The 27,649-nt window shown below is 43.2% G+C and overlaps 1 protein-coding gene and 1 non-coding gene across 6 annotated transcripts in view; one reads left to right on the top strand and one right to left on the bottom strand.

The window, feature by feature from the left end:
* Positions 1–27,649, top strand: part of CLASP1 (cytoplasmic linker associated protein 1) — a 213,446-nt gene that overhangs the window by 47,379 nt on the left and 138,418 nt on the right. For all 5 annotated transcript variants that reach the window (XM_066611749.1, XM_066611747.1, XM_066611748.1 and 2 more), the window contains exons 3-8: positions 15,013–15,091; positions 17,979–18,082; positions 18,984–19,075; positions 19,173–19,248; positions 26,074–26,171; positions 27,091–27,158. In XM_066611749.1, coding sequence (XP_066467846.1) covers positions 15,013–15,091; positions 17,979–18,082; positions 18,984–19,075; positions 19,173–19,248; positions 26,074–26,171; positions 27,091–27,158 — 517 coding nt within the window. The remainder of the gene's footprint in view (positions 1–15,012; positions 15,092–17,978; positions 18,083–18,983; positions 19,076–19,172; positions 19,249–26,073; positions 26,172–27,090; positions 27,159–27,649) is intronic.
* LOC136638421 (U4atac minor spliceosomal RNA) lies at positions 7,576–7,702 on the bottom strand. The gene has a single exon (XR_010793635.1). It is a non-coding gene; the product is annotated as a U4atac minor spliceosomal RNA (small nuclear RNA).

The following is a 27,649-nucleotide window of genomic DNA, read 5'->3' as shown; positions in this document are numbered from 1 at the left end:
CTAAAGCAACAACAGTATACTGGGAAAATTTGTTCTCTCAAGTTGTTTGTATTTTTGCCAGGCTGGGTGAGACTGAACAGTGCCACAATGAACACTTATTTGCCTCGCTGATAGAAAGGTGGATGAGTGGATAGAAAGGTGGTCCCATTGGATGCAAACCAGCCAAGAGTGCCTATCTGTTGAATGCAGTTCAGTTTGCCCAGTCAAACCAAGGCCAGCCACACAATTGCCAGCCCAGCTCAAGCCACACAACCCAGCATGATACCTTGTTTTATCTTCTGGCTTTTAGAAAGAACTAAACCTTGTAAGACAACTTATAAGAGAAAAATAATATAGTATAACCTAAAATATAAACTCTGAAATGATTAAAAATTAAATTCTAACGTCAGGGAGCCAGCAGGCAAATAATCAATGAAATGAGCAGGTCCTCAAACATTGGAATTCTTCCTAAGGCCTTGTTTAAACCTATACGTTTTCACCATATCCTTCATTGGTCCACCTGCACTTAATGAAGTAGTCGGAAGAGTTGGGCGTCTCCTGTTGCGCTGTGTGAAAGAGCTGAATTGCAGACTGGTTAAGGGGAAGTTGTATTGTAACAATACTGCTTGAGACTTTTTGCTCTGCAGTATTTGATGGAAGATTTCAAAAGAATCCCAGGAGCTGAAAGATGATGCCCCTGTGGTGATAACAAGATAAAGATCTGTCAAACCATTCATTAAAATGCAGTTTTTACACTTGAGCTAAATCAACACTCCACTTGGCCGGAAGTCCTTCTCTTGCAATTGCACAAAAGCAATTCCTGTTATGCAGTAGAGAGAAGCTTGTAATTGTTGCAGCAGCCAGTTTACAATGGGGACCAAAAATGCAAGGCACAGGCTGTCTGTCTATTAACTTCCTTACAGTGTATTTTTACCGTCAAAATAATCTGTATTATTAGTGTGGATGTGGCTGAGTTGTGTGGCTTGAACTGGGCTGGCAATTGTTTGGCTGGCCCTGGTTTGACTGGACAAATTCAACTACATTCAACAGATATACAGTATTTTGATAGGTGGTCTTGACACCAGGGTGGTTTGCATCCAATGGGACCATCTTTCTATCAGCAAGGCAAATAAGCATTCTTTATTAGTGTGGATTATTAGGTTTGGTCTGTCTGTACAGGTTTAGTTTTTAGATTACTGCATTTGTGACACTGGGTTTTATGTTTGGTGACTCTAGTGGTGCCATTTACACATGTTATGCAAAGAAAACTTGCCACCCATAGCAAAGTATCTTCTTTTTCAGGGGTGGAACATTTTGGAGTAATTTGGATTTGAAAGGTCAAAGACAGAAGGTGTGGCAGATATGGAAAATATTGAAACACAAGTGGGATGTCCTTTACATTACAATAACAGTTTTAGAGTTGCATTAGCAGCTTTTCTGTGTGTGCGTGTGTTTTTCCTAGCCACTGGTGGTGTCTCTGTTAGTGGCCTGGAGCAGGCCAGTGTGGAAGGCCGGCTGGGGTCATCTTTTCTGATCATCACAAGTGACAGTGCTGGGTCGCCCCCTCTCCTGCTTTTGAAAACTGAAAACTTACTGTGGTGATCTGTTCTCTTTGCTAATTTTAAACTCTAATTAGACAAGCAAATGCCTTAAAAGTCTTAGGGCTTAACTGCGTCCCCATTGTCTGATCTAAAGAGCTGGGAGTGGGCAAGGGAACATAATTGTTTTTATATTTAGACGCTTGCAGATGTCATTTGTGCTCTACTAAACACATGATGCAGCAGTTGTAGTTGGCAACAGTCAATATCCTATTCCTCTACTTGATGCAGATATTTGTATTCCCCCCCCCCCAAAGAGTCTTATATATAAAGTATGCCCTTCTGTGGAACCTGATTTCTAATTGTGTGTAGTAATGGTGATGGTGTGAGCTGACAATAGCATCTGAGCTTGCCTGCTGAATGCGTCCACTTCTTGCATAACTGGGTCTCACGACACTGTTGTGCGTAAAATCTTGGAATGGAGAATTTTCCTTTAATGCTCAGATTTCAGTATCAGTCTCATAATTGCACTGGTGTCATACTGCATAGATGCAGGATAAAGAATCACTGCTGCAATTGTTCTAGTTAGGGAGGAAGTGTACTTGAAAGTTTGCCTGACAACAAAGGCTGAGAATGCCTCCTGTCGGCTGACAGGATTATGTGCTCACCACCCAAATCTTCCAGGATGCTGGCACTGCAGAAGATATGTACAGCTTTTGATCTGTGTTTCCATACTCTCTCCTCCTTTTGTCTGGATAGCTCTTCTGTCACTTGTTGGCTCTTGCCAGGCCTTCACAGTGAACTAAGCAATCAGTAAAGGAGTACAGAAACCAGTCTGTCTCCAGAACGGCAATTTTTAACCCAACTTTAAAGAATTCTTAAATGAAAACTAACAGCTAAAATAATTCCCTTTTCTGTAGTGACACTTTTCTGCTAACACTGAATTCTGAAATTTAGGGGAAAATTCCCATTTTGAGACTGGGGCTTCATTAGGTTTGCCATATACTGGCTGGCTGGGTTTGATCTGGACATTTAGTATTCTACCTTGTGCCTACCTGGCTGGGAAGGAGGGACATTAGCATTTACTATGTAAATACTGTAGTGCCAAGACTGATCTTCAGCATGTGATTTGTCTGGGTATCGTTTTCATCAACTGAGAGCATGTTCAGCTACCACAAATGGACAGTGACACAGCATTAAAAGTCTACAAGGAATAGGTCAACTTGCTGAAGGAGTTGCCGGAAACGGAGACAAAGCAAACTGGACAATGCAACTGTCAAGATGTGCAACTTGCATAATTAGACAACAAAGAACAGAAATATGGCAACCCCTAGCTCTATCTCCATCTCCAACAGGGACAGTACCTGTTGTTTCTCTTCTGCAAAGCAGTGTTGGAGAGAGATGATTTGCAGAGTAGAAACGGTGACCAAGAGTTTTGAGATGCACAGTGGTCATGGAATGTGGTTTTCTTGCCAGGAGTGGAAGGAAGATGTCTGGCATAGTAAGTGATGTGGGGCAGAAGATGCGTCATGGCTATATATTTTCATGAAAAAATTTCCATTTCTAAAAATGCATTGCTTCATACGAGTAATAACATGATGAGTGGCATAGCTCCTTTGGGTGGGAATTCAAAGAACCTGGATGTAGCTTCAGAGAAGCCTCTTTCGTGAGTCCCAGCCAAACACGCAAGTGATGGACATACCAAAGGATCTCCCTTTCTGTTCTTAATGTATGGGTAGGTATCTATGGGAGAAGATTCCAAGTTTCAATAATAATAATAATAATAATAATAATTTTATTTTTACCCTGCCTTTCTCCCTAAAGGGACTCAAGGCGGCTACCTGAACGTTATTGAAATTTTTTTTTCTAATCCATTATTTCAGTTCAAATACTCATTGGCCATTGAAACACTTTTGTGATGTTCATACAGTGTGTCACACATTTTTACTTTAATTTACGACATCCACCTCAAGCATTTCAAAATCAATCCTGACTTAGGGCATCAGAAAATGTTTCAGAAAATTCCACATTGCTGGACATGGTACACAGTGTGTGACTTCTAAATGTGAAAATGCACATATAGGCTCATAAAGAAATTCATATACTACAGAGATCTAAGTGTGACTGTTTCTAAAAGCCTGGGATGAGCTAGAAATGCTAGTGTGCTCATTTTCTTATTGACTCTTTTACCTCTAAAACCAGTGTACCTCTTTTGCTTGGGAACAAAGGATTTTTTCTTTTTTTTTTCTTCCCCCCAATATGGGAGGAAGGTAGTGTTTTGCTTAGGAAAAGGATCAGACTGGTACTGTAGATCCCACAGTGTTCAATTGAACTTAACTCTCAGGTGTGTATAGGATTTAGGCTGCAATCCTGTACACACTTGCCTGGGAATAAGCTCCACTGGACACTGTGGGACTTACTTCTGAGTAGAAGCACATAGGATTGTGGTGTAAGTCTCTGTAGACTTGCCTCAGGATCCACAGGAGTAACAGCTCTCCCTTCAGCAGCTTGCTTGTTCTCTTATAAAAAACATTGAATTCTTGAATGTCATGGAACGGGTACTCTAGTGTTTTTTGTTTGTATTTGTTCTTGTGTGAGACACCACAGAATCCCTCTTTTTGTTGTCAGTACTGTATTAATCCAGAAGCCTGTCCTTAAAACAAAAATAACCTCATGCTAGAAGAATAGCTCTGTTTAATCTGCAGGGAGTCCTGAAGTCCCTTGAAGACTAACAAATAAATACAATATTTTGTGGTTTTAAGCTTTTGTGGACCCTGTAGATGCATGGTTGTTAGTTACCGTATTTTTTGCTCCATAAGACGCACCTGACCATAAGACGCACCTATTTTTTAGAGGAGGAAAACAGGAAAAAAGTGTTCTGAACCAAATAGTGTAATAAAATATTTAATAAACTATAACATAATAACATTTGGACCATGTAAAGTGAACAGCAGTCAGCAGTGGCACTAAGAACCATTATCACTGTCATTAACAAATGGAGAGACTTAAAGGTTTGAGTTCTCTGGTTTTCTGGAAACCCCAAGAACTCATCATCGCTAGAGTCAGAATTTATGAAGCTCATTTGCTCACAATCACTGACATTACTTTCTTCGATGTCTTCATATAAGATACCGTCTTCACTTCCATCTAAGGCATTGCTAATGCCACATTTTTTGAATGACATTTTTTGAATGTGAGCATAAACTGGCATGATGGGATCATAAACTGGCATGAAGATCCCCCCCCTTTATTAGGGTGAATGGGATTATAAACTGGCATGAAGATCCCCCCTTTATTAGGGTGAATGGGATTATAAACTGGCATGAAGATCCCCCCTTTATTAGGGTGAATAGGATCATAAACTGGCATGAAGATCCCCCCTTTATTAGGGTGAATAGGATCATAAACTGGCATGAAGATTCCCCCCCCTTTTTTAGGGTGAATGGGATCATAAACTGGCATGAAGATCCTCCCCTTTATTAGGGTGAATGGGATTATAAACTGGCATGAAGATCCCCCCTTTATTAGGGTGAATGGGATCATAAACTGGCATGAAGATCCCCCCCCTTTATTAGGGTGAATGGGATTATAAACTGGCATGAAGATCCCCCCCTTTATTAGGGTGAATGGGATTATAAACTGGCATGAAGATCCCCCCTTTATTAGGGTGAATGGGATCATAAACTGGCATAAAGATGCCCCCTTCATTAAGGTCCCCAACGTGCACTCTTTTTTGCAGTATTCGCTCCATAAGACGCACACACTCCCCCCCCCAGTTTTTTTTGGGGGGGGGGAAAGTGCGTCTTACGGAGTGAAAAATACGGTGTTTTAGATTAATCGCTGCATTGTTCTCAGAGTAAGAACTAGGCAAGAAGTGAAAGAATAATTTTTGCTTGTACCAGGCAATCCTCAACATACTGAACTACTCAGCTTTGTTACCTGTACCAAGGCAAGTTACCAGTAATCTGTATGGGCTGTAAAACTAGCTGCTCTGGATCAACATGTGGTAGTTTATCACTGTGAAGGGGAAAAGAGCTTGTATCCATGGTTAAAAATACTGGAGTTGAAAGCTGGTGCTGAGAGTTCAATAGAAAGACTTGGTTTAGCCAAAAGGTGAATGTATGCAGGGTTCCCCAGCTGCAGAATGAGGTGGTAGAATGGGCTGCACTAGTTCAAACTGCAGGTGGAGGAATTACATTTTTGAAGCCACCACTTCAAGGGAGGAAAATGACCCTCCCTGCAAAAGAGAAAATCGAGCACTTCTGATTAGGATCTGTGCTAGAAACTTTGTCACTAATGTGCTGCTACTTTGGTTTGTAGGAAGGGTGTTCTTTAGACGGGAGCATTCACAATAGTATCCCTGATCTGGTGTCTAAAGTGGTACAGTGTATTGTAGTTCATCATTCTGCTGCTCTAGTTAAAGGGTTGTAGGAGCAAGTGCCCCTATTAAGCAACCTGCTGAAAGATGGACTCTTCTACATCTTACTAAATGTTTCCATATTCTCTTTGAGCTTTTCAAATTTGCAAATCCAAAAGTAACGTCTTTCCTATTTTTTTTCATTTTTGCATACCAAAGCATGTTTTCCCTTGTTCTGTGAATAGAGTTTTTTTGAGCAAAATTTTGAGCAAATAAAAAAAATGCCTGGTGCTTTCTTTCTGCTACCAGGTAAGTGCAGTTATTTGTCTAGAATTTGACCAGAAAGCATTTTAAAAACTTTTTTGCAAAGCTTGTTAGTTGCTTTTTCAGATTAGAAATTGCATCATATGAACTTGGAAAGAAAGTGGTTTTTTTAAACTGACTTGGAGAATCTCTCTTTTCCTTTCATTGTTGTTACTCCCTTTAGAAGCATAAACAATGAATTTATGAAAGATAATGTAAACACTAAAGTAATGAGGAGTTGGATAATAGGATGTGTGGGGTGGTCCCTTCTTGCTTGACTTAAACAGAAACTGTGTAATAGTTGACTATGAAATTTTCTTGGTATATGTCAAAATCTTCCCCATAGACTTGAGAAGTAAAAGAAGTAATTGGAGGAAAATACAGGAATATCAAGCCCCAATAGGAATATCAAGTCAGTTGCATAGAAATAGTGATAAGAGGTGAGGCAGCAATAGACTTTTAAAAGTTTTACTTTATAAACAGGATTATAATTTATCATTGATAAACAGTCTTTAAATGTTGTTTATATGTTGTCTTGCTTGGCTGCCAAAGCTCAAGGTATTTCTCTTTAGGTTTGCAAAGTGAGTCACTGTTACCTAAAGTAAAGATGAACAGTTTTGATGTTATAGGCAGCTATTTGTTCAAGGCTAATAATAAATGGAGTTTAAATTGCCACATTTTTACTAAGGCAGCAAAGTGCTCTGTTGCATCTCTTATCTTTTTGTCCCTGCAAATGTAATGCAAGAACTCTTCCTAGGAGCAGCTTCAGTACGTTAAATAGAACCTAAAGATCAGATCAGTATCAAATTGACATTTTGCAAGCTTTCAGGTCTCATTGTTTTCCAGTTACCCTTGGCAATTCAAGGTATTGTAATTAAACAGGGAAATGATGCAAGAAAGAATTTGAAGCATTCAGTATCATGAGAAAGCGTTCCTCCTAATCATAACTCAGTTTGGCATTCTTTGCTGCTATCAACTCAGAGTTGCAGGCTCAGAGGTGTTTGCAAGTCTTGAATAGAACAAAGTGGAGAGCCTATCTGTGTTGAAATAATACTGCACCATTTGCAAGTCATTTACAAGACTGGAGGTTGCAAGGGTGTGCTTTCAAGTTCCAGTTATAGAAAGACTTGACGTGATTTCACCACTGTTGAGTAGCACCACCTAGTGGCAACTGCAGGCAAAACACTCAGAAACGTACTCCAAAAAGCCCCAAGAGAAAGCCGACTACTAAGTTAATAAAAATGTCAGCTGTTAAGCTTATTTTGCAAACAAAGGAAAAAAGCTAGTTGCAAAGAAAAATAGCTAAGGCACAAGAAGGAAGTTATTAAATGAAGGAAAGCAAAGCATTTACTGATGCTCTATTTTTAGACAATGCTGGTGAAGGTGCATTAAAAGCAGGGTTCCAAAAATTGCACCACGTTGGGGTACAAAGCCCCAGGGATGCGTATGTGTTGTGCAGGTGTTAGCAGTACTGCTCTCACTATGCGTTCATTGAGCAGTAGCGCAACCCCAAGACAAGGACGGTTACCCGACTGTTGGCCCAGGGTGCCCTGTGAGGCTAGCGGGGATACCTTGTAAGGTCACAGGGAGAAGGGATTTTGTGCCCATTGTAATGCCGGCTCGCATCGCCTCCCTCAGGCGAGGCAACACGCGGAAAGGGTATGTTTGTCCTTATTTTGCAAAGCAAGCATCAGTTTGGGTCCGCTGTGGTGGGTTTAGCCCCTTCCCATAATGCACTGCGGCATTCGGAGGGGTTAATTTGCATAGAGGGCGGGGCCAGCTACGTCAGAGCGGAGGCGGTGGCTCTGCTTTTCTCTGAGCTGGGCGGGGTTTGGAGGCAGGAATGAGTGAATGGCTCTCCCTCTGTTGCAGCTCTTAGGCTCTCAGGCATCTGAACTTGGATTTTACAAATCGACAGACACTGTGTCCAGAGAAGAGTTAGCTCAGCAGCAGGCTTTGAAAAGTTGCAACCCTTTTCAGGTTTACACAGGTGTAAATCTTGCTGAACGCTTGCATGATTTACTTCCGAGTAAACTTGCAAGGGATTGCATTGTAGATGCTTCCTATGCAGCAGTCATGCTGAAGGATCCCTGTCAGTCTGCTGCAGGAACTTCCTATTTAATAGGATTTATAAAATAAAGACATTTACAAAAGAAGCATTTTCATGATTGCTGTTTCTTGCAGAGGCACATTTACAAGACTCCTGCTCAGAGTAAATCAAAAGCCACATTTGATCTACTCTGAGCAGGAGTCTTGCAAATGTGCCTCTGCAAGAAACAGCAATCATGAAAATGCTTCTTTTATTTGCATTTTACTGGCAGTTTCCTGGTCATTTATTCTAACCCTTAATCCAGTTAAAAGGAAGTTTTGGGCAAACAGCTTTTGCAATGGCTGCATGAATTGGGGGGAATGGAAGAGGTTATATTAAATGTTTAATTGCATTATGAGTACAGTGAGTGACAGGAGATAACAAAGAGTCTAAATTGAATGTAACTTTAATATACCATTTCCTAAAGAAATGCCAGGGTGGAAGCATTTAGGTTGCATTATCTTCTTGCTTCAGCTTCCTGGTTCAAAAGTATCTTCATGGTTGTGTTGGGTTTTTTCTTCCCCGTTAAGCTTTTAAACATTTATCAATTTTACTAAACTTCTCTGCTGTTAGATTGTTAAATGTATTCATTTAAAATGTCAATAAAAAGTACTGTGTATGCTAAAGACCTGTATTTTTTTTACATTTTTATATCACATTTCATCCAAGGAGCCCAGGGTGGTGTTGTACGCCGTTCCTTCTCTCCCTTTGTCCTCACAACAACCATGTGAAGTAGGTGAGGCTGAGAGCTAGTGACAGAGAGCTAGTGACAATCTTTATTATTCGTAATAGGTGTGTATGCAGTTGTATTGGCAACCTTCAGTCTCGAAAGACTATGGTATCGCGCTCTGAAAGGTGGTTCTGGCACAGTGTCTAGTGTGGCTGAAAAGGCCAATCCGGGAGTGACAATCCCTTCCACACCGGGAGCAAGTGCAGTCTGTCCCTGGTCTGTCTCCCTGGCTATGGGCCTTCCTTCTTTGCCTCTTAGCCTCAGACTGTTGGCAAAGTGTCTCTTCAAACTGGGAAAGGCCATGCTGCACAGCCTGCCTCCAAGCGGGCCGCTCAGAGGCCAGGGTTTCCCACCTGTTGAGGTCCATCCCTAAGGCCTTCAGATCCCTCTTGCAGATGTCCTTGTATCGCAGCTGTGGTCTACCTGTAGGGCGCTTTCCTTGCACGAGTTCTCCATAGAGGAGATCCTTTGGGATCCGGCCATCATCCATTCTCACAACATGACCAAGCCAACGCAGGCGTCTCTGTTTCAGCAGTGAATACATGCTAGGGATTCCAGCACGTTCCAGGACTGTGTTGTTTGGAACTTTGTCCTGCCAGGTGATGCCGAGGATGCATCGGAGGCAGCGCATGTGGAAAGCACTCAGTTTCCTCTCCTGTTGTGAGCGAAGAGTCCATGACTCGCTGCAGTACAGAAGTGTACTCAGGACGCAAGCTCTGTAGACCTGGATCTTGGTATGTTCCGTCAGCTTCTTGTTGGACCAGACTCTCTTTGTGAGTCTGGAAAACGTGGTAGCTGCTTTACCGATGCGCTTGTTTAGCTCGGTATCGAGAGAATGAGTGTCGGAGATCGTTGAGCCAAGGTACACAAAGTCATGGACAACCTCCAGTTCATGCTCAGAGATTGTAATGCAGGGAGGTGAGTCCACATCCTGAACCATGACCTGTGTTTTCTTCAGGCTGATTGTCAGTCCAAAATCTTGGCAGGCCTTGCTAAAACGATCCATGAGCTGCTGGAGATCTTTGGCAGAGTGGGTAGTGACAGCTGCATCGTCAGCAAAGAGGAAGTCACGCAGACATTTCAGCTGAACTTTGGATTTTGCTCTCAGTCTGGAGAGGTTGAAGAGCTTTCCGTCTGATCTGGTCCGGAGATAGATGCCTTCTGTTGCAGTTCCAAAGGCCTGCTTCAGCAGGACAGCGAAGAAAATCCCAAACAAGGTTGGTGCAAGAACACAGCCCTGCTTCACTCCGCTTCGGATGTCAAAAGGGTCTGATGTGGAGCCATCGAAGACAACAGTGCCCTTCATGTCCTTGTGGAAAGATCTGATGATGCTGAGGAGCCTGGGTGGACATCCAATCTTGGGGAGAATCTTGAAGAGGCCGTCTCTGCTGACCAAGTCGAAAGCCTTTGTGAGATCTATGAAGGCTATAAAGAGTGGCTGTCGTTGTTCCCTGCATTTCTCCTGCAGTTGTCTAAGGGAGAATACCATATCAGTGGTGGACCTGTTGGCTCGGAATCCACACTGCGATTCTGGATAGACGCTCTCTGCAAGTACCTGGAGCCTCTTTAGTACAACTCGGGCAAACAGCTTTCCTACAACGCTAAGGAGAGAGATGCCGCGGTAGTTGTTGCAGTCACCCCTGTCACCTTTGTTCTTGTACAGCGTGATGATGTTTGCATCCCTCATGTCTTGAGGTACTCCACCTTCTCTCCAGCAGAGACAGAGGATTTCATGCAGCTCAGTGACGATGATCTCTTTGCAGCATTTTAGGACTTCAGCAGGGATGCTGTCTTTTCCAGGTGCCTTGCCAAAGGCAAGGGAGTCCAGGGCCACGTGAAGTTCTTCTAGGGTTGGTTCACTGTCAAGCTCTTCCAGCACAGGCAGGCACTCAATGTTGTTCAGTGCTTCTTCGGTGAATACATTTTCTCTGGAATATAGCTCAGAGTAGTGCTGCACCCAGCGTTCCATCTGCTGCGCCCGATCCTGGATGACCTCGCCTGTGGCAGACTTCAGAGGGGCAATTTTCTTCTGTGTTGGACCTAGGGCCAGCTTGATACCATCATACATCCCCTTGATGTTGCCCGTGTCAGCTGCTATCTGTGTCTCGGAACAGAGCTGGAGCCAGTAGTCGTTAGCACATCTCCTGGCAGTCTGTTGGACTTTGCTGCGAGCAGTTCGGAGGACCTGCAGGTTGCGCTCACTGGGACAGGCCTTGTATGCTGCTTGAGCTCTCCTCTTTTCCTCAATGACTGGTGTCAACTCCTCAGAGTGGGCTTCAAACCAGTCTGCCGCCTTGTTGGTCTTTTTGCTGAATATGGACAAGGCGGTGTTGTAAACGGTATTCTTGAAATGTTCCCATCTGTTGGGTGCGTTTGCGTCGGCCGGGCCTGGAAGAGATTCCTCAAGCGCTTCTGCAAATTCCTCCACTTTTCTCTGATCCCGGGTCTTGCTGTTATCAATGCGAGGTCTTCCTTCCTTTTTCGTGTGATACAGTCGCTTTGTTTGCAGTTTCACTCTGCTGCACACCAGGGAGTGGTCAGTGTCGCAGGCAGCACCATGATAACTGCGTGTGATCTTGATGCTGGGAAGGCTGGAGCGTCTGGTGAGGATCAGGTCGAGCTGGTGCCAGTGCTTTGATCTTGGATGTCTCCAAGAGACTCTATGTTGGGGCTTTGTGTTGAAGAATGTGTTGCTGACACAGAGACCGTGATGACAGCAAAACTCTAGCAGGCGTTGGCCATTTTCATTCATCCTCCCAGTGCCGAACTGACCTAAGCAAGTGGGCCATGAACTGTTATCAGCACCAACTCTAGCATTGAAATCGCCGAGGATGAACAATGGCTCTTTTACAGGGATTTTCTTGACAGTGGTGGCCAGGTCATCATAGAATTTGTCTTTGGCTTCTGCTGGAGACGACAGAGTCGGTGCATAAGCACTGATGAGAGTGATAGGTCCTGCTGATGACTGGAGCTGCAGGGACAAAATTCTTTCACTTCCCACAGTAGGTGGGATGATGGATTTCAGCAGGGTATTTCTGACCGCAAAGCCAACGCCATGTTCCCTGGTTTCGTTTGGTGGTTTTCCCTGCCAGAAAAATGAGAAATTTCTCTCCTTGACAGATCCGGAATCTGGCAGCCTAGTCTCTTGAAGGGCGACGATGTCCATCTGCAGTCTGCTCAGCTCCATGTCGATGACAGCTGTTTTGCGTGCGTCGTCTATTTCTTGCAGGTCATCAGAGAAGCCAGGTGTCATTGTCCTAACGTTCCAGGTGCCCAGCTTTAGGGCAGTAGTTTTCTGTTTTCTGTTGCATGGTGCAGAGTTGTCGATCCGCTTGTCGGTTTTCACCCTAAACCCCACGCACCCCATGAGGTTAACGGACCGTGGCGAGGCAACACCTTACTGGCTGGGGACTGCCCAGCTTAAGGCGGGCGGTAGCTGCCCAATGAGATGCAATGATCTCTCCCACCGTTGGAAGCAGCCCCTGGCGTCATGCTCTACGCCAATCGAGCAAAGACTTATAACCGGTAAACTGCTGCTTCCCGTGTTGTGCCGACGCCGTATGGCGAAGTTGGAGTGTCCTCTCCAGTGCGCGAAGCCTGGGTAAAGAAGGTATGGAGGATAGGCTGTTACCCATGCAGCAAATCCCCCCTCTCCACGTCGCTGGAATGGTCCAATGGAAAGGCAGAAGCCAATACGGTTGGTTCCAGCGGCGTCGCAGGAGTTGCCAGAACGTGACTGTGTTCAGCCATGAACTGCCTAAGGGACTCCGGCTCCTGATTTTGCCTCGAGGTTGACTCCTGAAGCCTTTTCCAGAACTGGATGTAGCCACAAGGCAGTGGAGGTTTGAGGTCAGAGTTTCCTTCTCTTAGATGAGCTGCCTTCCTAGGCTGACGAGTTCCATCTACCCGGTGGCTGTTTAGTCACCTCTTACGACAAGTACAGCCAAACTGAGGGCCTATTCTTAGCCCCCAGGGTACCCTGGTAGACCAGGTAGGACAGTGAAAAATTCCTGTCTGAACCCCTAGAAGGCTACGCAGGGACTGTGTCAGTTATGAACAACAGTACTTCAGTAGATAGCCCAAGGGGCTGACTCAACAGAAAGCTGCTTTCTGCTTTCTGTGTATGCAGTATAGTTATTGATAAGATTCAAAACACTTCACAAGCATGATCTTTGTGCCAGGTCTACATAGCCACCTGCAGAAGAGGTGCTGGTTGGTTGGTTGGCAACCTTCAGTCTGGAAAGATTATGGTATAAGCCTACAGCACCCGGTATTCCCAGGCAGTCTCCATCCAACTACTAACCAGGCCTGACTCTGCTTAGCTTCTGAGATCTGCAACTGTTACCCTGCACATTCCTGATCTTGGAAGCTAAGCAGTGTCAGGTCTGGTTAGTAGTTGGATGGGAGACCGCCTGGGAATACTGGCTATAGCCTCGTGGTTGGAGAGCAGCTCTGTGGAGTAGATGGTGTGGATTCTAGATTTCCCTCCCTTTCTTCTTTTGTCTCTGTCATGGATATTTCTAACCAGTCTTGGAGTAGCGCATGACTGGCCAGGTGAGTGCCTTGCTCATTCGGACAAGTACTATAGCTGGGCTCAGATCTGTTTTGCATGTCTCCCATCCTGTGTTTGTGTGCAGTGAGCTACCAGGACACTGTTTTGCTGGGTGCTGCTGAGGCTGCCCTTATTCCAGTCCCTCTCCTCACCACCTTCCGGCTGGTGGATCTCCCCACACAGACTTGGGACTTTTGCAACATAGAGACTTGTGTGACTGCCCTCTTCCAAGGGAGTTTTCTATAGGCATTACTTGGATGTATTTGTTTATGTGCGTGGGGTAAGGATTCTTGAACTCTGGGTGCAGGGATTATCATTAGGTCTTTGCCCCTTTTACTGCTGACACCTCTGCAGCTTGTATGTGAAGGGGTAGAGGGTGTCCTTGGTGCAAGGTTGGCTGGGGTGCCTGTTGCATTCTTAGTGGGTGGCAGTGGGGGGAGGGTTTGTCTTCTCCCGTATTGGCCCTGTGCCTGCCCTTGCCACCTCCTCAGCTCATCCTGGTGGTGTTTTCTGGCTGCTGGCATTAGGGCTGGGTGGATGTGGTGATTGGATAGCATATAAATGATGTGCCAATAGGATGCTGCTCCATGGATGACAGTCTGAGTTTTGATTTCCATGGATGTGAGGAGGGGGCGTGTTACTGGGTAGGGCTGTGCTGGTTTGGTGCTGCTTGGATGGGCTTAGAGTATGACTGACTGTTGTTGCTCTGGTGTACATCTGCCATTGGCACAGCATCCAAATAGGATTGGGCCTTGTAAAAAGGGTTTCAGGCCAATAAATGTTTTTATCCTGGCTATCCATTTATTTAAAATATCTCCATGGCATTTTAAAGCACGTTTATATATAAACTGATGTTTATTAAATGATTAAAACTATCACACTGTATAGTTAATTTTTAAAAAGACGGTGGGAGGGCTGGAAAGAGTAATCCCTCTAGCTCTGTTATGCCACTGAAATGATTTTTAGGCTACTGTACATAGCAACAGTGGATTGTACTCTGGAGCTTTTCTTCAGTAAGAAATAGATGTGATTGAAATCCAAGGTTCTTTGGGGTAGGTTTAAAACTAACAAAATAAAAATTCTTTTCTTGAGACTATTGTTCACTTTAAGCTGTGCAACTTGAAGCCCTGGAAAGCCTAGCTTTACGAAGTTCGGTGTTTCTGTAAGTCTGGAGATGACATCACATGTCATTGCCACATGTCTGAAAATCACCATGCAGTACCCTAAGGGAGTCTGCACAGTGACCCAGAACTCTTAAAGGGGGTATTACCTGTTCTTCCTTGCTTCTGGAAATTGTGGGTGGGGTATTTCTAGCACTGGGGTAGCAACAGCATCTAAACTTTCATAATGTGAGTTTGTATGCATTTGACAGAAGCAGCCTATGTCAGCAATCTTCTTCACGTGTTTACTGGCGTGTTCCCTTCTTGTTTTACTTTGTATATTAACAAACTGTTGTCTTTGCAGGTTGTCCTGCTGGGCTTGGACATCTTATCTGCGCTGGTGTCACGGCTCCAAGATAGATTTAAAGCTCAAATTGGCACAGGTAAGGTCACTGGGAGTCACTGAACCAAATGCTGAAAAACTGAACTGTGTTCCTTTTTTCCCCTTTGGTTACTCTTCAGATGTTAGAGTTAATATATTGAGACTGAACTAAAGCCAGTCAGGATCATCCTTAAGATTTTTTTCATAAGTTGTTGAAAGTATAAGAAAGTAGCAAGTTGCAACACTGGTGAAGTCTGGGATCTGATTGCCTTCGCATGTGCCCAAATTCTCCTTTGCATTGTGGCTGCACTGGCAGGCTGAAACAGGGATTGGTGGTCTGTATCAGGATCTGACTGCTGTTTGCCCACCTTTTTCTATAATATCTAAAGAGCGCCCTAAGGTATGAGTGTGGTGATCTTCTTTACACCCAGCAAACTGGAGATAGATGCAGGCATGACGGCTTTTCAGTAACCCACCCTGACACTACCTCCCTTTCCAGTGGGGAGGGGGTGGAAGGAGAAGCTGGGCAGGAGATACCTCCTTTGGATATATATGTGCTCTTAGAGAGAGGGTTGCATCCTGGAGTTCTACAGCAAATTCTGCTTGGTATCCCTCTGCTTTTCTACTTGTTTTTTCAGCTGAATGGTTTTGTTTTTAAGATGATAGCAAGAGAATCTCAGATTCTGAATTCTTCCCCTAATATTAGGAATTCTCCTTTTTCAGATTATGAACGCTTCTGGAACTGGGGATGTCTATTTATCATGTAAACCACTATGAACTTTTTGTTGAAAAGTGGCATACAGGTATGCATCACTTAACGACAGGGCTACATTTTAGTAACCCCATCATTAAGCAATGCTGTCACTAAGCAAAAATGTATACGAACTTGTATACCACAGATAAAGTGGTATCTTTAGGAGGCCCCAGAGGCCTAGCCTCGGTTGCACCGGTCTGGGTTATGCCGGTCCTCAGAATGGCCCACAGAAGTGTCCAGAATTAACTTCTGGTTTTTGGAAGCAATCAGAAGTAGGTTTCTAAAAACTGGAAGTAGCTTCCAGAGGTTCTGCAGGCCATTCTGAGGCCTGTGGTGGCCTGGTGCGACCTGGAGGAGACCTCTGGGTCCTCCTAAGAACACCACCAAGATAACTGCTTTACAGTAAACCAATGATGGACTGTCATATACCTGGTCTGTTTTTGGTCATGACATTGGTAAGTGACTTACACCTTTGTAAGTATTTGCAGTAATGATGTAGTAGTAGTAGTAGTAGTAGTAGAATTGCATATAGGCAGTCCTGATTATAACCTTCCTTCAATGAAAGGTATTGAAAGCCTTTGCATAGCATCTGGGGTTTTGTGAGTGTGGGGTCTGATCCATTCAGTGGGCCCCTAGAAAAGGATTTACCCGTGTTAGCTTTCCATTGCATAACTGGTCATGCTTAAAGGCATGTCATTATTTGCATATTAACATTAGTACTCCAGTGACTGTGATGACTGAAGCTACTGGTTGGTGTGTCTTGGTGTCCTAATGTTACACATGGATGGGCCAGTGCATGTAATAAGTGCATTTAAACATAACTGGGCAGGCATGGAAAGCTTACGGGGTCAAGACAAACTTGTCACAATATATGTGAGCACTGACAATTTTAGTAGGACAGACATAGTGTTAGTGTGTTGTAGGTCAAGTTACTGTTTTTTCCATGTTGATAGCTTGCCGGACTCAACACTTACACCAACTTGAGTCAAGTGGGAGCAGGTGAATAAGATAGTAGTTCTTACCTGGGTGCTCATCTTTGACTTTTCATACTTTAAAAAAAATTAGACTTTTATTGAAAGATTATTCCCTCCATGAAAATATATAACTAAAGAAGCATAGTAAGCTCAAAAACAATACAGAAGTGAGAGAGCACAGCCATTCTGAATAAAACTATTAAAAACACTAAAGTGAAACATGCCCCTCCTATGTGATGGGGCTTGAACAGATTAGCCCTCCAGTAATCAAATTGTTCCAAAAGGACATCTGATGGTCTGAAAGGTCTTCAACTGAAGGATCATTGTTGAAATAGCAAATGAACATACAGATACAGGTATTGCCTTGTTATCAGCAAGGGTTCTATTCCCAGAACTATTGCAGATGCCGAAAACCCTGGATAATGAAATCCGCGGTTCAGGAACCATTTATTATTAACAGTATTTATATACCGCTTTTCAACTAAAAGTTCACAAAGCGGTTTACAGAGAAAAATCAAATAACTAAATGGCTCCCTGTCCCAAAAGGGTTCACAATCTAAAAAGATGCAAAAGAATACCAGCAGACAGCCACCAGAACAGACAGTGTTGGGGTGAGGTGGGCCAGTTACTCTCCCCCTGCTAAAAAAAGGAGCACCCACTTGAAAAAGTGCCTCTTACCCAATTAGCAGGGGTTAATTTCTGCCCAATGTTGCATATACACAACAGGGATCAAATGTGTACACCTGTGGGCTGGGCAGAAATGGGTTAAACCATCTGAAGCAACTGAAGCTGTGCTCTGGTCGCCTCTGGAGGGTAGTTTGAGGCCTCTGGGAGGCCTTAGAAGGTCACTTATGGTTTTGCATCAACACTGTTCAAAGTTCTTATAAGGCTTTTGGAGGATCAGGGAGGGCTTCCCCAGCCCTCCAAAAGACTTTAAACATCTGGTTTTGACACAAAACTGGGCCTCCCGGAGGCTTTAGAAAGGCATTCCGAGGGCTGGGGAGGCCGCACACGGCCCTCAGATCACCCTCCAGAGGTACACCCTCTGGTCGCCTTCAGGGCCAAATCTGGTTCATTGTGCGTCCGAGGGACCTGTGTTGAACCAAATTCACAGATACGAAATGTGGATAAGTAGGCTCAGCCTGTATACCATTTCATATTGAATGAGTCAGAATGAGTTCTTCCTTTCATTTCTAATCCCCCTTGCTTTTTGTCCTCAGTGCTACCGAGTTTAATTGACAGACTGGGAGATTCAAAAGACTCCGTGAGAGAGCAGGATCAAGCACTGCTGCTAAAAATCATGGAGCAAGCTGCTAACCCTCAGGTGAGTTCCTGGAAACATACAGCTTCATCATATAAGCAAGCATCTCTTATGTCAGCAATCCTTGAGAATTTTGCTGCTTTCTGAATAGACTGGGTGCTATCTATCCATCAAATGGCATATCTTGCAGACTTTATTGCAGGGGAGTAAAGAGTAGCTTCAGTGGTTTTCTCTGCAAGCTGAGGATAAGCAAGTACATAGCTTTCAAGTGACTGGGTGCTTCCAAAGCATAATAGTTAATACTGAAATTTATGGAGGAATTAAAATTAGGAATCCTTACAAAATCCTAAAAACTCAATAGGAATACTCCAACCCATGTGTTTTTATTATGACAGTCTTTACTTGACCCTGCAGAAATAGGAGGTACATTATGTGACTTTAAGAGATCTTTTTCCCTCCCTGCTCTCTCAGATTCAATTTTATGCACACTTCCTTCAGAGTAAGCCCTGTTGAACTCAGTGCAACTTACTTGCGAATAAACATACATTGGACTTTTCTATAAACCTGAAACTTCAAAGGAATCAAGGGATGAACAGTTGGTGAAGCACCAGCTGGTGTTTCACTGGCTGCATTCAGACATAATACCAAACCATGAGAACCAGAGACTGCTTCATTATAGCTGTCTGGCTGTTTGCCATGTTTGATGTTGGAACAGAGCCCTGTCTGTCTGATTCCAGTGAAATGAAGGTGATGTTGGGGAGAAGAATCTGCTTTAGGTATGACTTTAGGCACCCACTGATGAGTATTTTTCTATAGAAGTATTATTCTGAAAGCCTTCAGCTCATGAAAATGTATCCTTTGTGTCACTTTGGTTAGTACAGAATATTCAGAATCAAAAAATGTAAAATTGCAAATGTGGTCTAACTGAATTCATTGATCTTTTACTTTTTTGTTTCTCTGGCAGTACATATGGGACAGGATTTTGGGAGGATTCAAACACAAGAATTTCCGGACAAGAGAAGGGATTTGCCTCTGCCTTATTGCAACGCTCAATGCGTAAGTTGGGGTTTATACCATACCTTTTTATATTTGTGGGTGCAATATTTTTAAGATAATCAACACATTTTCTCCCCACCCCATTTCTGTTTACTAGATCTGGAGCTCAGAGTTTAACACTGAGCAAGATTGTGCCACATATATGTAATTTACTTGGAGATCCAAATAGCCAGGTGAGTCTTCAATAAAACAATTATTTAAATATTTTTTTCTGGAAGAAGAATGGGCATAGTGAGTAGGAAATCTTTCTTAGTCATCTAATGAATAGGTTCTAAGGGTGCAATGCTGAGCTGTAGATGACCTGGTACAAGTTACTTGCGCCGACCAATGGTGTCGTGAAAGTGCTTTTGTGCCACTGAGAGAGCAAAGAGGCTGGAGCATGGACATGCACCAGTCTCCAAGCCAGCCCAAGCCCCAATGGGCTGGTGCAAAGATAAGCCTGTGCCAGCCAAGTCAGGCCAGCACAGGGATCTGGGGAATGCTTGGGGAGGGCAGGAAGAAGGCACTTCGGAGTGGGTGGGCCTGTGGGCTGGCCGTGGGTGAGTGGTATGTGGGGCAGAGTGCAGCACTTGTGCCAGATCCCAACCCTGGTCCTAGGCAGCCCAGAGCAGCTCTGGGCTGCTTGGATTTGCGCCACCTCTTAAAGTGGCGCAGATCCACCAAGCAGTCCCATTGGGGCTGCTGCAGCTTTACCTGAGGTAAGGGAAAGGAATTCCCTTTGTCCTGGACTGAGCTGCAACTGGCCCCAGCTCTGCTCTGGACACAGGGCAGACTTGCCGGCCTGCCTACTTCAGGGAAAGTTAGGATTGGGCAGTAAATTGTATGCATTAAATTGAGTGAAGAACATTTTGACATCTTCTGTAGACTGATATATGGAATTGCAATCTTTGGAATTTTGTATTTATTGAACTTGGAGCATGTTGATGTCTGCTTCTGGGCTGAGATCAAGATCCCAGTCTTGAATGTAGTTGTTTGAATCAATGTCTACTTATCTTCAGTGAGAATTGAATTTTATATCTGTATGCTATGTAACTTTAGCCTATGTGAGATATGAATAGAGGCCCTTTGGAAGCAATGTGAAATGGCAGCTTCTTAACTCTTCAGCAACACCATAAAGCAGGCTGCAAATATTTGTATGGCTCAGTGGTAAGAGACTGGAAGATGAGGGGAGCTTGATGTACAATGCATTACAAAATGGAGTAATGCCACTCCATCCCAAAGTGACAGGAGTTAGCAGTTCACTTGTCAATCAAATTAGGCAACGTATCCTAACAGTGCAATATCTGTATTGGGCTTAGTTGGGTATAATTTTGTGAAGTTAGTTCATATGCAAAGGATATGAGATTATTCCTTTTATTTGGTGTGTGGAGTATATATTGTGTGTTTACAAATAATCAAAATTCTACACCAAGCTGACCCAAGTTCTTTACTTGCTCTGCAAACTATGCTCATTAACTTGCATATATTTTCATTTGCATAATTTATTCTGATTTTGCTAGTTAGAGTGAGTAACAAGGGCAGCATTTAAAATGTCAACTTGCAATTAAATGTGCTGGTTTGGGCATTTAAAGCCCCGAATAGTCTTGGACCTAGTTACCTTAAGAACTGCATGATTCCATATAGACTTTCCTGGGTTTTAATACCTGCTTTGGAGACCTTCTTGCTGTGCTTTTATCCCAGGCCATGACGTGAGTGAACACAAGAGACAGGGCTGCGAAATTTCCCACTGTTGGAGATCTGGCTCGCTTCCCTAATTATGAAAGGATTAAACACATTTTTATTTCAACAGACTTTTAATGTGTAATCCTAATGTTTTTAATGCCTGCTGTTTTAAAATATTGCTTATGCTGATTTACTGTGCTAGAATTTTTATTGTTTCTAATTTGTGTCAGTTTTTGTCACTGTTATAGTGGATGGCATTTGATGCAGTGGTGTGGCATCTGCAGAAGCATCTTCCATGAATGGAAGGAGTGTTCAGCTTCTCAAGGACCCCTTGAATGATTGCAAATTTCCTTCCATTCATGATAGCTTCAGTTGATGGTGCATGGCTGCATCACAGATCAGTACGTTGCTCATTGTATTTTTATTGCAGTAAGCTCTTTTGGGTGCTCTACAAGTTGAAGAATGGGGCAGATGCACAAATGCACACACATAGAGGCACAACAGCTTTATCCTCCTGACCTCTTGAAGCTCTGCCCAGCACAGACTTCAGCTCTGCTTTCTGAGATCCCACCAGGCAATGTTCACACACCTTCAAATTTCTCTCAGAACTGAATTCTGTGTTATGATGGAGTTGGGAAATACAGTATGTGCCTGGCTGCTTATATTGAACCATTTTTCTTGGCTGTAGTGGGCAAACTTTTGCATCTTGCTTTGTTTCATCAAAGGTGAAGTGATGCATCTTTATCAGATTGTCAATTCTTTCTGCTGAGAGTACAGGTTGGTTCCATGCACTCACATGGATAAAAAAACTATAGCAAATCAATTTAAAAAACAAAGTTTCTTTGTTCCAGTGATTGAAAAACAGCCTTGCTGACCTTTTGACTCTAAGATAAGAGTCATTAAGAAGACAATCCATCAGCACTTCACTCAGCCCCTCCCTTCACCAATGCAAAATGATCCCTTTCTTTCATGTGCTGGGGGAAGGGAGGGGTCTGAAGGAGAAAGAAGGATTGATGGGTTGTTAGCCTGCTGAGCCTTCTCTCTCTCTCATTAAGGAGGCTGTTGTTAAAGGACTGTTCAGTTTTTAAAACTGATTTTAAAGGGATGCATTTTTCCCCTTCTCCAGGCATCAGCACATTCCTTCTCATTTGCAGGGGCCATTCATGTTGAGTCAAATCCGTGTATAAAAAATCCGTGTATGAATAGGCTGGACCTGTATTCAAGCTTTTAAGTTTAACAGAACTGTTCTGTGAGAAGGTGCTGAGAAACTTGCGCACTTGCCCAAGGATGCTACTAGCTTGATAACTGCCAGATAAACATTCTTCTACTACTTTTCTGGGTTCTGAAATAGGTGTGTGTGTGCACAAAGAAAATGAGATCCTTATTTTGAGCCCAATCCTGAGCTTGGCGCTCCGGCTTCCCTCTGGAGCGCACTGTCGCAAATGTGCTGTAAGCCATGTCTGCGAGGCTTACCACAGAGCCAGTGCCCGTATTAGCCCAGCGCTGGCAGGGCATCCATCCTCCGCTGCTCAGTGGTCTCACAGACTGCTGAGCTGCAGCACAGTAAGCGGGGGCAGGGAGGAGGCATTCTGGGGAGGGGAGAGGCGTGGGAGGTCAGAGAGGGCAGGAGGCATGTGCCCTACACAAACACCTTTACCGCAGGGGTACCCAAACCCCTGCCCCGGGGGCCACTTGCGGCCCTCGGGGATTCCCAATCCGGCCCACAGGGTGGCTTCCAATTTCCAATAAGCCTGGCCCTCTGGAGACTTACTGGAGCCCGTGCTGGTCCGACACAACGGGTCTCAGTGTGAGGGTGACTATTTGACCTGTCATGTGAGCTGTGGGATGAGGGCTTCCTTCACTGCTTGCTGTTTCACGGCTGTTATGCAGCAGCGGCAGCAAAGGAAACGCCAGCCTTGCTTTGTGCAAGGCCTTTTACAGGCCTTGAGCTATTGAAAGACCTTCATTGATTCATTTAAGTTCCATCTCTAATATATTCATTTATGTAAATTTATTTAAATTTGAAATGTAAATTCTTTCTTTACTGGCCCTCGACACAGTGTCAGAGAGATGATGTGGTCCCCCTGCCAAAAGTTTGGATATCCCTGATCTATTTTAATACAAATGTAACTTGTTGATTAACAGAGGGGACATTGTTACATACCCTCTACGCCAGCAATTTTCAACCATTTTCATCTCACAGCACAATGACAAGGTGCTAAAATGTTCTAGGCAAACTCTCTCTCTTTTTTTCTTTTTTTACAATTGACACGGCACAATGCACTGCCAGTAGGGGGGGTCACATCCCCCATAAACCCTACTCATTACCCTCTCCCAACTCCTGCAGCACACCAGTGAACTGTTTGTGGCACATCAGTGTGCCTTGGTGAAAATCACTACACTGTACCGTCATCTCTGGGGAAAACAGCAAATGAGAGGGAATGAACAAAGCATCACATCTACTTGTTAGTGGTTCAAAATATGGTACTGAATTGTTCAAAGAAATCACTGGTACCTGTAGGTTTCTAGTAACTTGTGTGTCAACCGACCTGTCCCAGCCCTATCCTCGTCTCAGAATCTGGAGTGATGTATCCTCTCTTCAACTACAGATAGTCTTTAGAGCAACCTTTCTGGCATATCCTAGATAAACAGATTTGCTGATTGTTAAGTAAGAGTTTGCCCCACAAAATCTGAAGTTTGCATCCTCTTGTCTGAAGTTGGTAGAGTTCTTAAGGCCGGTAGTAGAAGTCCAAGTTCCAGAACTTTGCCACTGAAGCCGTTGTACTCTTGGGCAGAATGACAGTTGAAAAGGCATAGGTGAGTAATTTTTGTGGAGGGTGCCCTAAGTGTCCTTCAATATACATAGTCTGTCCACATTCACCTCATTGTTCAAGTCTTGAGGGTTGGAGTAGCAAATTGGAAAAATCTATACATGGTCTTGCAGCCCAGTTCTTGTCCTTTGCCTGTTGTTGCCATGGAGATGGATGAAGCCCTGGGAAAAGAGACCTTGTGGGGAAAAGAGAAACAGTGTGGTTTGGGCTGGTGGTAGGGCTAAGGGAGAGATATTAAGTGCAAAGCTGGTGAAATGGATGTAGGTGTTACTTGAATGTAGAGAAACAATGGAGGATGGTACAAAAATTTTTATATGGTTGCAAGGAAGGGTATAAGAAGAAAAGCCAAACTTTAAAAGGCTGTTTTTAACAAATACTTGAGTGGATGGTTGGATGGATTTTATCTTTTAATCTGATTTTATGTTGCAACTGTCTCTCTAAAAAATGTGCAGTACTGCTCAAAATTAGGTTAACAATTTCTCGACCTCTGTATAGGTCTTTTTGTTATAACTAGATTTATAGGATCATTGAATTAATGCTTTTATGAAGACAGACTGAAGTTGACACTGTAGTCTAGAAACTTTTTGAGATATGCAGAACTTTTTCAGGATGGGAACACTATGAACTCTTTTAAAATGAGGGAGGGGGAACAGATGCTTCTGTCTTGAGAGTTGAGCTTAAAAGAGGTCCGAGGGATGTTAGGTAGAGATTCAGCTAGCATGCTGGTGCTAAGCTTGAAGGAAATCCACTAGACCAGGAAGGAAGCCTCTTTAATAGTCTGGATTCCTACTGCTCGACCTCTGTATTGCCTTGCTCACTAACCTGAGCAACAAGGGAACTCGGCTACTGCTGGTCATGACAGACTGTTTTTGCTTCTGCTCTCACCTTATCCTCATTTAAATTATTTGTGCATTGGTAATTCTTTTTCCCTATAGGTGAAATAGCAGCCTTGAATTAGTCTAATTTTGAGAAAATTCAGATTTTCTACAGATGATCTATAGGAGACTATCTTATTTTAAAAGGTTCTTTGTATAACGTTGAGGATTAAAAGCTTGCTTCATTTAAAGTCAGGATTCCCAGGTTTTTCCTGATTCTTTTAGATCCTGTGCTGGTGGCCAGATGATATTAATCATGATGTGATTAGATAGCCAGTGTGTTGTAGAGGTTAGAGTGCTAGAAGTGGGGAGATTTCAGTTTGGATCCCTTTCATCCATCAGGTGACCTTGGGACAATCAGTATAGTTCACTGTAACCCAATTCTACAAGGTAGTTTTGTGGCCAAAGTGGAGGGGAAGAAACCATGTGCAGCTTGTGTTAAATGAAGCTTAAACATCTCTTAGAATTTCCACACTCTGGTAATAGTCCTACTCTTTCCATGGGTTTTCTGTGGGTTTAAGCCAGTGTTTCCCAAACTCTTTCAGTTTGCAGCTGCCTTGACCTACTGAGCCATTGGCCGTGGCTCTCATTAGGGCTACAATCCTGTAGGGCTAAAACCCTACAATTGTCTAGAGCAGCAGGTTTTTTCCAATGATTCTGTGGCTCCCCTTGCTGATTTCTGTGGCTCCCTGGGGAGCCACAGCTCACAATTTAGGAACCACAGGTTTAAACCAAGTTTATAACTTCACAGAATCACTGCTTTCTGTTTCTGTGTGTGTGCTCAATATGTTATTCTGGCAAGACAAAAATAGCTTTATAATATTTTTAATATATCCTATTACTTTCTGGGATGTAGATTCTGTGTGAAAAATTCCTGCTGCCTTTTGCTCAGAATAAATTGTGCAGATCTTTCAGACTGGGAACTTTAAGGAATACATTGCTTAATCTGTAGTGGTGGAAACCTTTCCCCTTATAGGGTGACAATGTTTGGGAATGGAGAATGTTTTTGCCAAGAACTAGAATGGTAGAAAATACAGCAACACCCATAGGCTGACCAATACAGGCAGTCCTACCAAGCAACTTTGACTAAACATTTGGCTTTGAAAGTACGCTATAGCAGCTGAATAGTGGTACAGGTAGATTACCCCTTATCTGGAGATCCAAAATCTGGACTATTCCAAAAATCCAGACATTTTTGTCCAAAACTTCTTTAAAAACTTTCTGTAGTGTGAACACCACAGAAGGTCTTGTGCTAGTTCCTACGTACGTGCAAGTATAGGCTGTAAGTTCTGTTCTCTGCTCTGCTGCATGTGCCTGTACAGACATTGTTGAAAAATGTCAACGGCACCCATCTGGGGAATAGTGAAAAGAGCAAGAGAAAGCATTTCTCATTTATATGACTACTATCCTGTCACTTTCTGGGATGTTATATGCAGAGCATGGATGTCGATTCTGTGTGAAAAATTCCTGTCCATAAAATTCATTTATGCCATTATTCCAAAATCCAGACACCTTCCCATCCTAAGCAGTCCAGATAAGGGACACTAAACCTACATTTGTTTTCCTTTAGGGATTTATTTTGTTATACATGTAAAACTCATTCCTTCCTCCATTTCTCTTGGACAATTAGGTTCGTGATGCAGCAATAAATAGCCTAGTAGAAATCTACAGACATGTAGGTGAACGTGTAAGGGCCGATCTCAGTAAAAAAGGACTGCCCCAGTCTCGGTGAGTTTCTCTCTCTGGTTCTTGTGTTTTCTGCTTATGTTTCTTCTGCTACTGAAATCAGTGCATTTTAAGTATCTTTAAGGATAAAACTTTAAGCGGTTTACATTGACTTTCATCTGCTGAGTGTTTTAAGTGGTGTGACCTTGAGGGGCTAATCTCTCATGTTCAAAAGGCTTAAGCAAATGTGAATTCTGTTTGTTTTATGAGTGAAATTCAGATATTGTCTGTAGTGACCAATCGTTTGTTGACTTGAGATTACCACTCAGTAGTATTTACCTCTGAGCTAGCCAGTTTAAGTTTCCCTGTGAATAAAGCAAATTTCAGAATTATGGTGCAGGCTTAAAAGTCATGAGATTTGGAAATATAGCTTATTGGGAACACTGCCAACCTACCTTTCAGTGTTGCCACAAGATCAAGCAAACCCCCGTTTTACTGAGATTGAGCAATGCACTAAACTTCTGTGTCAATATAATTGCATGTAATTTTGAAATTCAGCATCTGTTAAAATCCATAAAAATTCTTTTTTGTTTTTAACTAACATAAGAAAAATGCTTATCTCTTTGACTAGCAAATCAAGGAGATTTCACCAACTTTAGCTGAAGTACATAATAGGTTATATGTGAGCACAGTGGCACTCGCAAGTTAACTTCTCTAGTGTCTCCTTGCTTTGCCCCAGATGGACTGTCCTGGGAGTTGGAGGACTCTTGGGAACAGTATGGGATGCAGTGCAGAGTTGTGGTGGTGGTGGTGGGGGGGGGTGGAATTCCTGGAAATGATGCAGGAACTTTCTGAGTGCGAGGAGGAGAAGGTGGGTAGGATGACTTATGAACTCGCTACTTAGGATGCAGCTCAGTGTACTTAAATCTACATCTTAGAGATTCTGTAGTTTTGATTGTTTTCTTCATCCCTTTCAAACTAGGTTGAACATAATTTTTACAAAATTTGATGAGGTTCAGAAGTCAGGAACCATGATCCAGGGATCCGGTGGTAAGTACAAAAGTTATTACTTTTGTTTTCAAATAAAATGAGATCAATTTTCTCTACTAAAGAGAAGATGTATTCTCAATTTCTCATATTTGATGTGTTTGCTTTTTTGCAAGTTTGTTTGGTTTCTCAATCCAATATCATCAATTAGGTGATGATATATCTTGACAGCCAAGTTACTTTTTTTAAAAGATATGACTGTAAAGTAAATGTAGTGCAAATATTAGTAGATAGGTTCACGTGTAACTCAAAACAGTAGTTTGGTGCTATATGTATAAACCTTGTGCTTCGATGCTCCCTCTGTGCATGCTCTACCTAATTATTTGCTTCTTAGTTTGAGGTGAGCCATGATCTGCCTTTTCATTTGTACTAGCAGACCTTTGTGTTAAATAACTACGGGCCCAATTCTATCCAACTTTCCACCACCGGTACAGCCGCAATGCACCCCCAAGGTAAGGAAACAAATGTTCCTGTACCTTGAGGAGGCCTCTGTG

This window comes from Tiliqua scincoides, chromosome 1, assembly GCF_035046505.1.
Source record: "Tiliqua scincoides isolate rTilSci1 chromosome 1, rTilSci1.hap2, whole genome shotgun sequence".
NCBI classification, from domain to species: domain Eukaryota; kingdom Metazoa; phylum Chordata; class Lepidosauria; order Squamata; family Scincidae; genus Tiliqua; species Tiliqua scincoides.
The sequence above is the reverse complement of the archived record's forward strand: the minus strand, read 5'-3'. Positions and strand labels throughout refer to the sequence as shown.